Here is a 16,792-nt window from a genome sequence, read left to right on the forward strand (position 1 = left end):
GATACTTATCGTTGTTAAAATTACAATATTAGTGACGACATGAAAATAAAATTTTTAAATAACTTGCCGTCGCATTCACCATTTGTGACGACATGACGTTGTACAAAATTTTAATATTTGCAACAACATAACGTCCCTAAAATTTGACACATTATTCTTGTAGTGATACTAACCCAAATGGGCTTTCCCCACCCGAAATTCTATTTGTATAATGGAAACCTACACCAACTGGTGCAGTAATAGTTGTCAATCTCATCATTTTTTATCAGCTTCCCATGCTCATCAAGTGTTCTTTGAACCTCTCCAAAGTCTATTACCATAATTAATTAATTTTCCAGAACCTGTTTCATCTCTTTTCTCAACTTATCTACCAATCCTTTATGTCAATATTTCTGTCTTCATTTTCCTTATCTTTGCCGCATAGCCAACGAGATTCCCTGCAATGTTCTCCTTCAAAGGAGGGACAATTCTCGGTCTCATATTCATGTGTTTGACACCAAACTGATTTCCTTAGAAACCCCGAATTTGATCTCGAAGCTTCTATCAAACATTTCCATATCAACCAAACAGCTTCAACTGTAGTATTCATATAAGACTAAATTTAGGTATGTATGAAAGCCAAATCATCAACACAATAGACAACGGTAACAAAGAGATAATATAGCTAATCTAAAATTCAAAACGCTAGATTCCCAAATAATTTATTCAAAATAAAACTATCTTAAATTATCTTTGGGATATAAAGGTAAATGGCCGTTTTTTATTAACTTAGTTAGTCAATCATTGATTGACTAGTCTATTTAGCGGTCTCACAGACTAATTTTAGTTTATTACTTATTAACTCAATGATTTTTCATTATTAATCAATATCAATTAATAATTAACCAAAATCAATAAATAATTATCAATTTCAATCAACAAATTGAATATTTATTAATGATAAACCATTGATAAATTATAATAATGAGTCCGTGAGTGACTTACCAAGCTAAAATATAGGCTTAAAAAACAAGAAATTTGAGGCCTCCAAAAATTAGGAGCCTTAAACACTGACAGCAGGTTAAGTCCCTATTGAGAAGCAGCTTCATTTTTGTTGGAAGGAATGTTTCACCGACCTCTTGCTTTACTGAGGTGGGACTCAAACAAAGTTTGTGCGTCACACTTCACTCTTCTAATATTTTTCACGTCCCTCATACTCTCTTTATCTTTTAGATTAGAATTTTTACAACGAATGCAAAAAGGTCAAGATTGTGCCTTTCTTATTTTTCCATGCTCACATATTAGTTGCTGATAATTATTACAGAAATAGTCTTTTGGCAGAATAGGAACTCGCTTAATACTTAAAAGCTTCAAGTCACAGTCCTTAATTTATTTATGTAAAGATCGAGAGGCACACAAGTTAAAATTAAGTACACATTCACGTAAAGACTTCAAAGCAAAAAGTTCCATAAATCAGCGACAACTCACAAGTAAACAATGAGATTCTAAAGATGTCATATCAGTGACTGCGATAACTCACCCTGTAACAGTCGTTAGCTTTGGCGGAACTACATGATGAACTCGTTATGGAAGTTGTCGACACTCTGTTTGACCATTTCTACAACCTAACTCTTTAGATGCTAGGAGCCCCCTTTCAGTCTTTCCTTTTGTGCAAGGTTTGAGAGAAGTATTGTGCATGAGAATATGAGTTTTCCTATCATCAATCAATCAATATAGCAATTGTTATGTTGATAAATAAATCTCCCATGTTGTCTAAACAAGTCTAGACATAGTTCGTAAAATGTTGAGCATTCAACCAACACATGAAAACAGAATTGTTATACAAACGAAGGAGAACACGAATGATGGCCATTCCATTGAAGGGGCTGCAGAAAGCGGAGAAAGTAGAAGTAGGAAACAAAAATTAAAAATCCAAACTTTTTCTAAGTATTTTGTGAACACATGTACCATACACATTACATGCAATGAATTCAGCGCAAAGGATTTTTGGGGCTTCCAAAAGCAATACCAAACAGGCCAAAACAACTTTATTCTATTTTAAGTAATAGATAGTAGGATGAAAATGTAATAGGCCATATAATGAACAAACACAAGATGTGTGAAAGTTAAGTTTGACACTATACAAGCCGTTATTTCTATTAGTTTGCATATATACTACTTATCTAATTTATTCTCCAGTTTGTTTTTTCATTGACAGTATATCTTTTTACCAAAACCATTTGTCTAAGCAGTGCTTGAGGAAGGAGCATCTGGTTGCTTTTCTGGCAAAGCATCTTGAAATGCTGGTAGCTGGCTGTAAGCCTCATTCAGCCTAGACAGAAGACGGAACTCTGTCTGCATAAAGATTGGGAGAAGAAAAACTAGTCACGAGTAGATAATGAGGAGAACAAGTTTTTATCTACAAAAGGGAAGGAAGGAAAGAAAGACTTGTTTCAAATTACAATATCAATTAGGATTCAAATATAACCCCGCAAATGTAAATGGGTGGGCATCCAATCCAATCCATTCTTTTCGCCACAACCCATCCTATCCAACACTATATTGCATTTTTAATTATTAGATCCGATCCAATGCAACTTATGTTCAAAATTCAGTCCAATCCAATTGGAGTTCCCAATTGAATTGGGCGCAAGTTTCTTGTTTTTTCCCCCTAAGCTAATTTGCAATCTTAACATATAATTGAATGAAACCAATTTGTAATTAACTTTATAAAACAACATATAAATCTTGAACAATAATAGGACAATCCAATGTCTTTAATTTATATAAATCAATATGACATAAATATGTTTTAAATTAATATAGATTCCCAAATGCCACTGGGTGGGCATCCAATCCAATACAACGTTTTTTTGCCACAATCAATACTATCCTACACTAAATAGAATTCCGAAGGAGTTGTTTGGACGCTATACTCAAACGCAAATCATGATTCTGCTACAGCGTTTTTATCTCACAAAGAGTTTGAATTCTAAAATTTACTCTCTCACAAACTTCCTGTCAATGAACCCAAATCATGATTTGAGTATACATTCCAAACGGGTCCTAAATATTAGATCCAATCCAATTCAACTTATGCACAAAATCCAATTCAATCCAACCCCGAATCCAATTGGAGTTGGATAGTAAGTTTGTTTTTTACCCTAAGCTGATTTGCAATGTTAAAATATAATTGAATGAAACCATCTAATTTGTAACTATTTTAATAAAACATCATCTAAATCCTCTGACACGTGATTTGGAGAATAGTTGGTAAATTAAATTTAGAGTTTTTTTACAATTCTCCTAGTTGAGTTCTCTCGTTTTTTACAATGGAATCACATGATATAACAATGTTCTACGGTGGCTATCAGGACTTGGGATCACCTCTGTGAAACTATCAGAACAAAATAAATTTTATGGCCAAGTACTTACTTTAAGCTAATCAAGCATTCAAGGAAACAACTGATCACTACAAATAGAAAGTTTGTAATAAGGGCAGGCATCATGAACTCCTCATACAAGGAAAAATTTAAATTATTCTGATTTCAAAATATTTTGACATAGAGAGCAAAATCAGATCCAAGAAGCAGTTCATGCTGACATCTGTAAGGTAAAGATCAAATGTCTCTAGGAATTTGAGTTTTTCTTTATTATTTGCTAAAGATGGATTAATGCTACAAATAAAACATGAACATAATCAAGGGTACTGATAAGAAAATAGTCACAATTTTTTGGTGTTCTATAATCTTTTCTCTTTTCATTTATTATTATTATTATTATTATTATTTTGAAACAAGAAACTTTGTAATAGCATTAGAAAAGAAGCAGTACCATGTCTAGGTTGAACATTTTAATAGTAGAATGGAGCTGGGGTGCTAAGAATAAATCTACCTGCAAAAAGTAATCAATATGTCAAATAACTTTAAAAATGTTAAGCACAACATAAACGGGAAAAAATAATGACAAACTGAATGTAAATTTTCATACCAGAAAAACTTCGTCTCCAGTTGCATATCTCCCAGCATGGTCTTTCAACAGCTCTTCAAGTGCTAAAACACAAGAAAACAACCATCATATTAGACCTTGAAATTCACACCAACTTGTAGCAACAGAAAGCTAAATTTAAATCCCTATAGTTCATTTGACGTTACATACTACATGATTCATATCTTAAAATATAAGCCTTTTGCTTTGTCAACACTAGAAACTAACCGGCAAAGCCTTTTCGAACGTGACATTGAACCCATGGAACAATCTCTTCTTGCCCAACTTTTTGTTTGATGCAGTCCTGTAAATGGAAAAGCAGTAACATCAGATTTGCAACATTTATGGCAGGCAATGTTATGAAAACCTGGACTCATCTTGACAATTACCATTACACCGAGATTCCAAAGAGGCTGTATACCCGAGGAAATAGTGTTTGTCACCTAAAAAAAAAAAATCATTTAAAATTCGAAGTCTACCTCAAAATCACAAAGAAGCAGAGCAAAGTGTAGAAGGAAAACAAAATAAGTAATTAACTAAAAGTTATCAGCATTTAATAGGACTTCAGAGGGGAAAGGGGCACTTTACTATGTTCTTTTAGATGTCCAAGAAGGAACTACTCCCCACTGAGCCATTTAAATGCTTGTATTCAACAATTGCTGCCTTTTATTGATCTTCATAAAGTCAAACTGCTAACTTCTTTTTCTCTTTTTACCTTATTTATATGCATATGTTTTTTCATTTCAAGGGAAAACTTCATTTAGCCACCATCCTTGTGTCATATTTCAATCCTAGCTCCCAGCATGTGGTCTTAAAAAAAAAATCGCTTTATTCCTTGATGTTTTTCTCTCAAGTGAGCTTCGATATAAAAAAATAAAAAAGCATTGATATACCTGCAAATTAATGGCTTTTCTTCTCAGATCACTTGGCAACAGGGGATGCTGAGGGTACTTCTCATCCAAGTACTGAGCATTTTCAATTAACCGAGAGTAAAATTAAGATCTTAATTGTAACTAGTAATAGTAATACTTTTGTTTTGGAGCAAAAAAACAAAACACTAACCAATAAGATGGCAAGAGAGTCAGACAACACCATGTCCCCATCCACTAGTACTGGCACGTATCCAATTGGATTCAGCTTCAAAAACTCTGCACAAGATCAAGCACATCCCAAAAATAACCTTCTTTAAAAAAAAAAAGGGTTAATCTCATTTTTAGTCCCGAGCTATAGGCCAAATTCTATTTTAGTCATCCACGTTAGCACTTACCAAATTCTATTTTAGGTCAAACTATGGGCCAAATTCTATTTTAGTATTAAACTGATAAATTTCAACAGAGAAAGACACGTGAGAGTGTTTAGTGGGGGTTAATTTTGCAAATTTACATGTTAGGGAACAACTGAACAACAACAGAATTATTACGAATTAGATGCCCTAATTCTAATTACTGAGAGTAATAAAAATGCAAAAAAAAACAAAAACAAAAACAAAAAGAAAAATAACACACTTATAGGAGTTCGCTGCTTCCTCTTTCAGCCACTGCAATTTTTACACTATGATCAAAAAGAAATTACAAGAGAAAAATAACACACCTCTCAACTCTCCGTGTTTTTCTCTACCTCTCTAATAATCCCCAAAAAACTGCATCCCCCTTTTTATAATGAAAACTAAGACAACCGAATTTCACTAAGTGTAAAATCCCCAAACTATCCTTAATAAATCATCATGACAATTAATTAGGCTACTTTGAGAAAACTTGATAGATTGGGAACTCATTCTAAGACACTCTAAAAGTCAGGGGATAAAACGGTGGAAGAGGACTAATCCAAAAAGAAATCCACTGGAAAAAGCTATTATGCTAAAAGAGAGAATTCTACATTAAGATAAGAAAAATAATATACCAATAAGAACATAATCTTCAACCGTCAAATCTTTCTTCAATTATTATTATTATTATTATTATTATTATTATTATTATTATCTTGAGATGACATTCAAAACTGTCCCACCAGTTTTCATGGCCTAACAACAGAATTCTCCCACTAAAATTCACTGAATGTTGACGAAACGAGACAAAAACCTGGACTGCGTTGCTCTCCCTTGAGCAGGTTCACCGGTACATACTCGTACTTCAACCCTACAATTTCACATCAATTTTCACTTTTTCTTCTTTCAAATTTCAAAGGATGATTATAAAAAAAAAAAAGTGCAAAAAAACTTCAAAAAATAAAGTTCTAGAAACCGAAATAGAACGTAATTACTGAAATGAGTACCTTTCAAATTGAGAGCGATTCTCACACGGAAAGAACAAGAACTCATCCAATTGGAATAAAGCTTCAGATTCGCCTATAATTCAACAGTGAAAACCAAATTACAAAAAATGAAATAAACTGAACGAAGAATTATTCCAAAAAAAAAAAAGTTTAAGTTGCGAAAATTTACCATAACGAAGCAACAGCAACTGGGAACGGTACGAAGAAATTGATAGTCTTTAGTTGGCGCTTAACCCCTTTTATAACTAGCTCTTGTCTCTCTGTTTTTACTTTTTTTATTATTATTATTCAATTTGATCGTCATTTTCGATAAGAAAAGTACCAAGTGTCTTTTTTCTTCTCATCTCAAAGCCTTCAGGGAAGTGTTTGACTTTGAGTGTAGAGACGACTCAATTGGGCGCCACAGAGTGGTGGAACTTTGGGCCGGCGGGCTGCCCAAAGCCCGAATTTTTTCGGACACGGACAGGCAGGCCCATATGCCGGCCCGTCCAAGGTGGAAATTCGGACTCAGGTTCGGGTAGTTCAAATTTTGAAACCACGTTGGAGTCCGTCGCCGTGTAGGTGCCGTCGATCGCCGTCCGCCGGAGTTTTTTTTAAATTTTTCTAGCCATGCCCGAAGCCCGAAAAACAGTTCAAAAATCCGACCATTGTGCCCGACCCAAAAATAAGGCCGAATTTTGCCCGAAATCCGCCAATGAAAATATTAGTTGCTACAAATTGGGGCATTCTGAGAATCGAACTCGAGACCTCTTACACCCAAAGCGAGAATTATACCACTAGACCAAATGCCCATATTTGTTATTTAAATTTTTAACTTATTAATTAAGGTAAACACACAATTCTTTAATAGAAAAAGCAAATTCCTATTTTAGCAGTTTAATATTTCAGTTTTCACATTCTTGACCCTTTTTTATAATCAATCACATGATAAAAGGATTCCTCAAAAAATAATATACACAAGGAAAGAAACACATTGTCATCACGCTTTTATTATTTTTTATTTTTAAAAAGTGTTGTTTCTATATAATGCCGGTTTTGTTCTTATAGATACTCATATTTTTCTACTCTATATCACTCTTCTTTCTATCTTTATCTATTTTTCTGTTCACAATCTCTCCTCATCCTCTTAATTATCCTCTTTTTTCTTCCACTTTCTTCACTTTCTTTGTGACTCTATATCAAAGTAACTTTCTACTTGCATACCAAAGTAAATTAATAATTTATCAAAAGTCACTCAATGATTGATTTTATAACTTCATCGCTATTTGATGATCTTTATTTTAAAAGACCAGCCATTGGACGATAAATTAATTATTTGAAAACCCGTCCAACGACTACTTAGTGGAACATACTATCCAACATCACCTTTAGTTTTAGGTGAACTTTTAAGAATTAGTATTTTATTTAGTGAATATAGGGAGGACCCAATCTTAGGAGTTCCTATTCATTTTAAGGAAAAGAAATTTAAAAAATTTGGTCTAAGTTGCCTTTGTTGTATGGTTTAGGTACTATTTTTTATTCTAGATTAAAATTAGAAGGTTTAGAAAGTGGATATATTTTCGATCTCAGTCTCCACTATTTCATTCGAACAAGCCTTCAGTACGACAGGAAGAATACTTGAGGAACGCCGGAATGCATTGCAAAGGGATATTGTTGAAGCCTTGGTTTGCATTAAGGATTGGGATCGGGCCGATCAACGTCTACAAGATACAATTTCACCGACAAGCCAAGAATGGATCGATGAATTTAATCGATTAACATTTAATTTTGATGACGATCCTTCAGCTTCAAATTAAATTGTAAATTTGTAATTTGTAAATATGTATTTAACTTTGACATTGTATTTGTAATTGTATAACTTTGTAAGTTTATAAATTTTGTAATTCGTCACAAAATGATTGCACTCTTTTTTCCTTGCCAAGTTTTTATCCCAATTGGATTTCTCTTGGTAAGGTTTTTAACGAGGCAACCATGAATTATAAATTTAAAAATTAATAAAGAAATAATTTTTTTATATAGTTCGTGTGTTCATTTCAAATTGTAATATATATATATAAATTTTAACACAAAATAACTTAATATTAAAAAAAAGTTTAGGCTACTCGGGCGGGCTTGGGCAACCTAATACAAGCCCGCGGCCCGTTCAAGGTGAAATTCGGGCTCGGGCGGGCGGCCCGATTTTTCGGGCGGGTTGGGCTCGGGCAAAAACTCAATTTTTCAGGCGGTCGCGGGCGGCCCGTCCAAAGTTCCAGCACTAGCCACAGTGAGTTTGAACTATTATTATACTATTCTATATTATTATACATACTACTAAATGAGGTACCCGGGTTACTTATTCTTAAAATAGTGTCCAGTTCTTCTTCTCCCTCTTCTTTGAAAAAATTCCGGTTGTGTCCTAAATTTGTGTCTTTACCGTTTTATCTTTGGTTGCTTATTTTTGCTTCGTTTTTGTTTGGGTATTTTCATAATTTTGACTCAAATTAACACTGTATGACTTTTGTTATTCCTTTTTGTGAAGCTTCTAGCTTCATTTCTTCTGGGCATTTTTTTGTCCCTTTTCTTCTTTGTCTCTTCCTTTTCGTGAAGCTTCTGGGCTTCACTTCTTTTCTGCATTTCTCTTTTCCTTTTCTTTTATCTTTCTGTAGTTCTTTTGCTTTGTTGCTTCATTTTTCTTTTGTTCATGCATTCTTCTGCTTCGGTTTCCTTTCATATTATTTTTCTGTGATTTTTTTTATATCTATGATTTTTCTGATTTCTTTATATTTGATTTTTTTATCTCTGATTTATTTTTTATTTGATTTATTTTCATATCTCTGATTTTTTTGTAGTTTCGTTTGATTTTTTTAGGTTCATATTCTAAAATTGGGTTTATTCTGCTGAATTTTTTCCCTTTTTTAACAGGATTTTAGGAATTGCTTTGTGTTTCGGTTATTTAATCTTTTTCCCTGTTGAAATTTAGATGCTTCGGAAGTTTTTTATTTTTGGTTTCATTTTTGTCTTTTGATTTTGGGTCTCCTTTTCTTATTTTTTTTCTTTGTCTGTCTCATCTCTTTGGTCGTTCTGTAGAAGATTTTTGTAATCGGTTATTGTAATTTAGGGTTTTGGTTCTTTAATCACATCCGGTCTTCTAATTTTGGGTTTGCTTTTCTGATTTTTTCCTTTGTCCGTCTCTTCTGATTCATTGTTTTGCAAAGGACTTTTGTAATTTATTTTTTTCTTAGTTTTTTTTTCCTTCATTTTTTTTGGATTTTTTTGCTCTTTTTCTTTACAAATTTTTTACTTTTTACTTTTTGTTGGGTTTTTTTTATCCTTTTTGTTCAGAGAACATTTTCTATTTCTCTCTTTTTATCTGTTCTTTTCTTTTTAAAAAAAGAAAATTATTTTCTTTAGTTTTTTATTGTGGTTTTTGTCTGTGATGTTATTGGTCAATGTTTTTTTTTTTACGCTTTCAATGATTTTCTTCTCTTATCTTCTGGATTAATTTTTGATATAGTTGTTTCTTTTAGTTTGTAGGCAGTTTTTACAATGTCATAGTGTTTAGATATTGTTTTGACACGTATTTTTTGCTGTAATTCCGTATAACACAAATTTTTACTGTATGTTCATTATTCGCTCGGTTTTCACATACAAGGTTAGGTTTCTTGGTGCACGTGATTCATTTAAAATAACAGTTATACAAATTTTTTTTTTTTAAAAAAAAAGAAAAGAAGAAAAAATGGTATAAATTTTAACTTAGTTTGTTGTGTTTTAAATTAGCTTCTTTTTGTTTTGTTTAATTTGTCTTAAATTTAATTTTGTGTAATTTTATTTTATTTTAGTGTATCATTGTTTAATTTTATTTTATTTTAGTGTATCTTTGTTTAATTTTATTTTTTATTCAAATTACTTGTAGTATTTACGGTGTTAAAACGGATAAAAGCACACAACAGTTCAAAGTGAATAAATAACTACAATAAACAACAATAATTAAAAAATCAAGTCAGAAATTATTTGGGACGATTCAAAGTGAATAAATAACTACAATAAACAACAATAATTAAAAACTCAAGTCAGAAATTATTTGGGTATTGAAATCATCACTAACTTGATTGTGGCACTCTAATAATGTCAAATTAAATATGAAACATTTAACTAAATTGTTAACAGCACTGCCAGGTTAGACAGTTTGGTATCAAATAATTGCCAACAAATGTAAATATTAAACTTAACTTAATGGAGGCGATCATTAGAGAGCCTCTCCAAAAATAGGCGTATGCCGCAAAAAGCGGCGCGTACACGGTATTCTTTAGTAAAAGGCGAAAGAATAGTTCGCTCTGTACGCACCGCACGGCTCCGTTAGACGGACAAAGCACGCAGCTTCTTTTTTATTGCAAGAGCATGGTTCGCGAGCCTCTTGTTTTATCGATGTGGGACTCTTTAAGATAGTTTCCTTGTTCCATGCTAACATGTTAGTAACTTTACTCCTGTGGACTGTATTCATGAGAAATAGGGTTTGTTCTTTTAGGGTCCGTTTAGTTCGTTGATTCGAGTTTTTAATTCGAGTTAAAATGTGATATTATGTGAGAGCTTTTTATTGTAACAAAAAAGTTAGATGTGACTGTTTCTGAGAACTTTTTACTGTAACAAAACTCGAATTCTAAACTCGAATTGGCGAAGTGAACGGGGCCTTAATGTTTTTGAGTTAAGTAATTTGAGTGTAGATTTTGAGTTGAGTTTAAATTATAATTTGAGTTGAAGTTGTAATTTGAGTTTGTGTTTGGTTGTCTACATTTGAGTTATGGTTTGAAATAAGAATCTTTTTTGAGTTTGTGTTTGAGTAAGTCAAAACTTGAATTTGTTTTTAGACAGTATTTTAATAAAAACTCAATGTTGATGAAAAATTTTAATATGGTATATGGGTATAGTTTTATTCGTCTTTTCGTTGTCAACGCATAGAAAAAAATCATCTCAATCAGAATTAAAACGAAAAAGTTATAGCATTTTTAATAATAGAAAAAATATTGTTCATTAACTTGAGTTCAAATTTCTGAACTCGAGTTGAAGGGAAAACTTGAACTCGAGTTTTAGTTCTAAATTCGAGTTCAAACTTAAAAGAACATAAACTTAAATAAAGTTGTAACTTAAGTTATCTTTTTTTGAGTTTTTCACTCAAAAACTAGCTTCCCGAACACCCCCGTTATGTTTTGGCAGCATAGGAGCTCCCTTTATCCTATAAGGGCTATAAAGATAGGCTCACACCATAGAATTATTTACACTTTGATGTAAAGACTTCAGAGCAAAAAGTTTTCATAAATCAATAAGAAAATTAAGAAGTAAACATGAACCTTCTAACAGTCATTAGCTTTGACGAAACAACATGATAAACTCGTGTGGAAGTTGGCCTCACTCCGGTTGACCATTTCTAGAGTCTAAATCTTTTATGGGCCTGTTTAGTTCGCTGATTCGAGTTGAGATGTAACTTTATGTGAGTTTTTTATTATAATAAAAAAGATAGATATGACTGTTTGTAAAAAAATTTTACTGTAACAAAACATAAATTTTAAATTTAAATCGGTAAAATAAACGATATATATATATAACTATATATATAGTTATATATATACTCTCTTTCTCCGATCCGCAACCGGATTGGAAATGGCACCCATATGTGCTGTGTGAGTCGGTGAAATGCAAAAAGAAAGTCACAAATGTCTGTTGTTAATTCGCTACTGAATTACTTTTTTGTAAGAGATCTAGGTCTTATATTGAAGAAAAAACGTTTATTTAATTGAGTCAAGGGGTACAAGGGTTATTTTATAGCACTTATAAATGAAATGAAGGTTTTTTTAATATGCGAAAATGACATAGTAATTTTTGATTGGTAAAGTTAATTCTCAGACAAGTTATATGTGACCCTATTTAACTTTATGTGTAACATAGGTGATTCTCATGGTAAAAATTATTAAGCCTAAATATTGACAATTTGTGTGCTGACATTGCATGTAATATTATGTAAAACATATGTGACCCTAAGGGTGTGTTTGGAATTAATTCTAAAACGTTTTTATTTTTTGTATGAAAATGAAAACGAAAACGTTTTTATTTTCATTTTAGAATCATTTCTGAAAATGCGTTTGGTAATTTAATTTTTAAAAACATGTAATAATATTTAAACTAATAATATATTAAATAAATATATTAAATAAACATATCAACTCATTTCCTTACCTCATCAATCAACCCAAAAACGGTGCCTAAAACAAACGAAAACCCATTTCTAGATGAGGAGGGGGTGGTTAGGGGCAGTGAGGTCGAGGCGGGAGAGGAGGGGGAAAATGCGGAGACTGGTGGGGGGCGCGGTTGGAGAAAATGAAAATGAAAGAGTGGGGGGGGGGAGGGCGTTGTCGGAGAAGACTGTGGGGGGAGGCAGAGGAATTTGAGTTGATTTTTTGATTGAGTTTTTAAGAAAATGAAAATGAAAAACTGAAAACGATTTTCAATCATTTTCAGTTTTGTTGAGTTTTTAAGAATAAAGTAAAAAACGTTTTCATTTTCTGTTTTTCAAGAAATGCTGCCAAACGGCTTCCTCAGAGTATTTTCAGTTTTTGGTTCTTGAAAAACGTGAAAAACGGAATCAAACGGGCCCTAAGTATTTATTGACAATGTAACAAGATACTTGTCAAGAAAAAGAGGCAGCAATTGTTTGTTATGAATTATGTAACGTTTTATGATGTTTAAAATGTCAATGTAATACATTTTCTATGTGACATAGTTTGATAGTATGACGTTTAGATGGAGTATAGTTTATATGTAAAAAGTTTAATTCTGATAATGAACCTATCCAGTTAAAGGCATTAAAGAGATGTAATACGAAGATTAATTTGTGAAGTGCATAATAAATTATAGATATCTTATTCTTGGTCACCATTATCCGTCTCGTTCGTCATTAGCTTCCTCTTCAACTCTCTCGTTTTACATTTGTGTAATTTTACATATTAACATAATGTTGATTTATAACCATATTCGGTTATGAACTGAACAAATATGAGCACAATCTCGATCAAAATTTTTTCATTCAAACATAAACCAACATATTGTAAACAAAATTGGCAGTGGTGGTCCTAACAGAGAAAGCATTCATATGCAAATCTACTATTTACAAACTCTGGAAGAAAGTTCTACCTGCTTTCACGGATACCTAAAAAATAAATACAAATTCTCATTCCATTTGTTTTTTTTTTTACCCCAAACATTCCAAACTTCTTAAAAATCGTGAAAATTTCTATTGTTGATATGCATCACATATAGACAGTACAAAAGAAAATTATTCAAGATACACAACTTATTGAATAAAGTTCTAATTAAGGTTTGTCCTATTAAACATTGAATGAATGGTCTTAGATTTCATGTAAAAATACCAACAACTCTTAAAGGCCAAAATGAGATACAACTATTAGGAATGGTGTCATAAAAACATGAGATATAATAGAATATTTATTATTTATTTAATAAAAGAGTTTATTTATTATTTTATGTGCATATATTATTAAATATCTTATGAATATTATTAAAAATTTCATGATTATTTATGTAACCTTAAATATTATGTATAAGTGTTATATGTGAGAGGATAATATTTAAGGATAATAATCAAAACAATGTTCGTAATGAATTTAATCAGAATCTTTAATTAAAACATGACTAATACATGTTATTCCCATTTATAATGAAATAGTGTTATCCGCACTGTTGATATGGCGATATATTGAATTAGTAGATTACGCATAACGAGATTATGTAGAACTGAGACACAGACACGATTTGAATTTCTGATCATTTTCGTTAAGTAGAGAAATTCGAATTGAGTCTATCGATTGTCATATATAGAATGATCTAAATCTTGAGTTGTTAACAAACTTCTATTTGTGAATTTGTGTCTTTTGACTTACTCGGTACGAATTTTGAGATTGCTAAGTCGTATTCATTGTATCTTGAAGACATGATGAAGTAGGTAGCTAAGAATGTTAATATACGAGATGAAATCCATTCCTTCTTGAGAAAGAAGTAGATAAATAATTCTCTAAAGAGTTGATTTGGTAATTAGATTAGTAGGAGCTCTAATTCATAAATTTGTTTTATGATTCACTATCCATTAGAGAATCAATGGTACTCAAGGACAAAGATGTAATTAGAAATGTTAACGGATTTCACCTAGCTCTAATTATGAATTGGATGTAATTATAAATTATTATAGAGGATTGATCTATATGTAATGACTATGTCAAATGGACGCTTCATAGTTTATAAGTAAATCATATATGTAATTATGAGAGTGTATTCAGAATTAATTAATTAAAGTGTTTAATTAATTATTAATTTTATTAGAATTCAGAATTATAGGTCTATTAGTCCCCATGTCGACCTTGTAATTCTACAAAATTAAAGTGAGAAATAATTAAATATTAAATAATGTAATTATTTAATTTAAATTTTATAACACACACGTGTTGGGGTCCACATAGTGTATTTACTTTGAATTTTCAATAATATTGTAAAGAGCTTTGTGTTTAGCAACCTTCTCCATCGTAGAAGCGGCAGTTGAAAAAGTGGACACCACTCGAAGTGCATTGTTGTGGGAAATCCGTAATGCACGGAATCGTAAGTAATAAAATGATGAGAAAGTATCGTTCATACGGTAATTGTGTTTAATTTAGGTTAATACTGAATTTGATTAACTTTAAGATTATTTGAACAATTGATTAATGAAAAAGATAAGTTATCTTTTTTATAAGTTATCCAATTGACTTATCAAAAAGTTAATCAATGAAATTCAATTACTCACTTTTTAAGTTATACAATTGACTTATTTAATAAGTTATTAAATTTGAATTTAAATTAAATTTGACTTTAATTAGAATTTAAATTTGATTCAAAATTAGACTGCAAGATAAAAGAGGTTTTTTCTCCTTCCCTTATCTGTTAAAACCGCCAACCACAAGGGATAAAGTCCATGTGGTGGCTGGCCTATAGAGGTAGAGAAAGAAGAGGATTTTCTTCCAAAAATAAATTAAAAGTGAGAGATAATTATCAAGCTATATCATGAAGATAAAGATTAGATTTCCTCCAGGTTTACATCGTGCATGTGTTGGTATTCGTGGAAGACTTTGTTTTGAGTGCTAATCCTATTTTGTTTTAAGTGTGTCCACACACACACGTCCTCGTAGATTCAAGAAATTGATGATGAAGATTCGGATATTCGAAACAAGCTTGGAGCGAGGATTGTTTGTGGTCAAAGAATTCAAGTTATCGACCCAATCGTTCACTAGGTAAATTAATTTATGAATTAATTCGATTAATTTATTTACGTATAAATTAATATATTCTATAGAATATCTTAAGAGTTTTATAAAAAATTTTGTTATACACGCTTTTGCATCTGAAATCATTTCCAAAACCAATATAAACAAGATTACAATCTCAAATGGAGACTTCCTCTCTAAGTATGACGTCTATAATATTACAACTACCTAATGAACTTACTTAGTGAGATCTCCTCAACTTACAAAGTTGAAATTCATTCAACACTTAATTTTCCCTCCGTAAACCCAAATTTCTTTTTCTCAAAAAAACTCAACACAAAACAGTTATTTTTTCTTCGATCTCTCCTTCTCTACAGGTGTGCGTTCATCACTCTGAGACACCAAGTGGATTTAAAACCATTCTCATTTTACGTATGTTGTTTGTGAGAGAAAAATATTGTACAGAATCATGAATCGTGATTCAGAATCAATAACGAATATAGAAAATAAATATCTTGCAAGTAAATAAAAAAACAACAGAGACATCAACTATTAATCAAATCACCAGTTGTCAATACGTTGCAGATTTTGTTAAAAAACGAATGGCAACAACACTGAAAGATGCAGAAAATCACGTTCAGATTTCACCAGAGAAAAACAACTGGATAATACTCCATGAATGCTCCATGAATCTGACCGTATATACAGAAATATACAAATATCTTCTTGTAGGAAATTTCTATCAATCATAGAGATTCCATAAAATGATCAAAGCAATTTCAACAATCAAAAAGACCTCATAACCATTCCAAGTTGTCGTCTTCAAAAAGGAAATACTCACAATGAATTGAATTGACAAAACAAACCAATCGATAAAAATGTCTTTTTCTTTTATCACTTCAATATTAAAATAATTGTTGCATAAAAAATGTTAATATTACTAATTTCTTTATTACTTAATTAGTATTGTATAAGATTAAGAAACAATTTCATATTTAATGCTTAGAAATGTAAATGCTAGATTGAGTTATCATGTATATATGTATATGTTTATTTACTTATATTTATAATGAGAAAAATATTAGGTAAAAAAAAGAACTTTTATTGAAACATTATTAAATATAATGATGACGCACGTCTCTCATTTTGACATACATTATTGATCATATATTTATGAGAAAAAGAGAGAAATAGATCAAGACTTGGGATGAATTAAAATTAATAGGCCAAGAGTTTATATAAATTAACAAATAGGTCAAATTACTGTTGTTGTCCAT

The 16,792-nt window shown here is 31.3% G+C and overlaps 1 protein-coding gene and 1 non-coding gene across 4 annotated transcripts; both read right to left on the reverse strand.

The window, feature by feature from the left end:
* Nucleotides 1–85: 85 nt before the first annotated feature.
* LOC21410549 (glutathione S-transferase zeta class) lies at nucleotides 86–6,494 on the reverse strand. Of its 3 annotated transcripts, XR_002903543.1 has the most exons (12): nucleotides 6,407–6,494; nucleotides 6,238–6,310; nucleotides 6,045–6,101; nucleotides 5,029–5,114; nucleotides 4,860–4,931; nucleotides 4,356–4,409; nucleotides 4,195–4,270; nucleotides 3,970–4,031; nucleotides 3,814–3,873; nucleotides 2,211–2,334; nucleotides 1,520–1,693; nucleotides 88–576 (listed from the first exon to the last, which is right to left on the reverse strand). XR_002903543.1 is itself a non-coding variant. In XM_010112989.2 (10 exons), the coding sequence occupies exons 1-10, from the start codon at nucleotides 6,407–6,409 to the stop codon at nucleotides 2,224–2,226; spliced, it is 654 nt and encodes a 217-aa protein (XP_010111291.2). In that variant the 5' UTR covers nucleotides 6,410–6,494; the 3' UTR covers nucleotides 1,703–2,223. The 3 variants fall into 3 exon arrangements, 1 of the variants encoding a protein (XP_010111291.2); XR_002903544.1 differs by lacking the exon at nucleotides 3,814–3,873 and having other exon boundaries at nucleotides 86–576; XM_010112989.2 differs by lacking the exons at nucleotides 88–576; nucleotides 1,520–1,693 and having other exon boundaries at nucleotides 1,703–2,334.
* Nucleotides 6,495–10,453: 3,959 nt separating this feature from the next.
* On the reverse strand, nucleotides 10,454–10,569 carry LOC112094490. The gene has a single exon (XR_002903564.1). It is a non-coding gene; the product is annotated as a U5 spliceosomal RNA (small nuclear RNA).
* Between the last annotated feature and the right edge of the window lie 6,223 nt (nucleotides 10,570–16,792).

Source organism: Morus notabilis, unplaced genomic scaffold, assembly GCF_000414095.1.
Source record: "Morus notabilis unplaced genomic scaffold, ASM41409v2 Scaffold78, whole genome shotgun sequence".
NCBI classification, from domain to species: domain Eukaryota; kingdom Viridiplantae; phylum Streptophyta; class Magnoliopsida; order Rosales; family Moraceae; genus Morus; species Morus notabilis.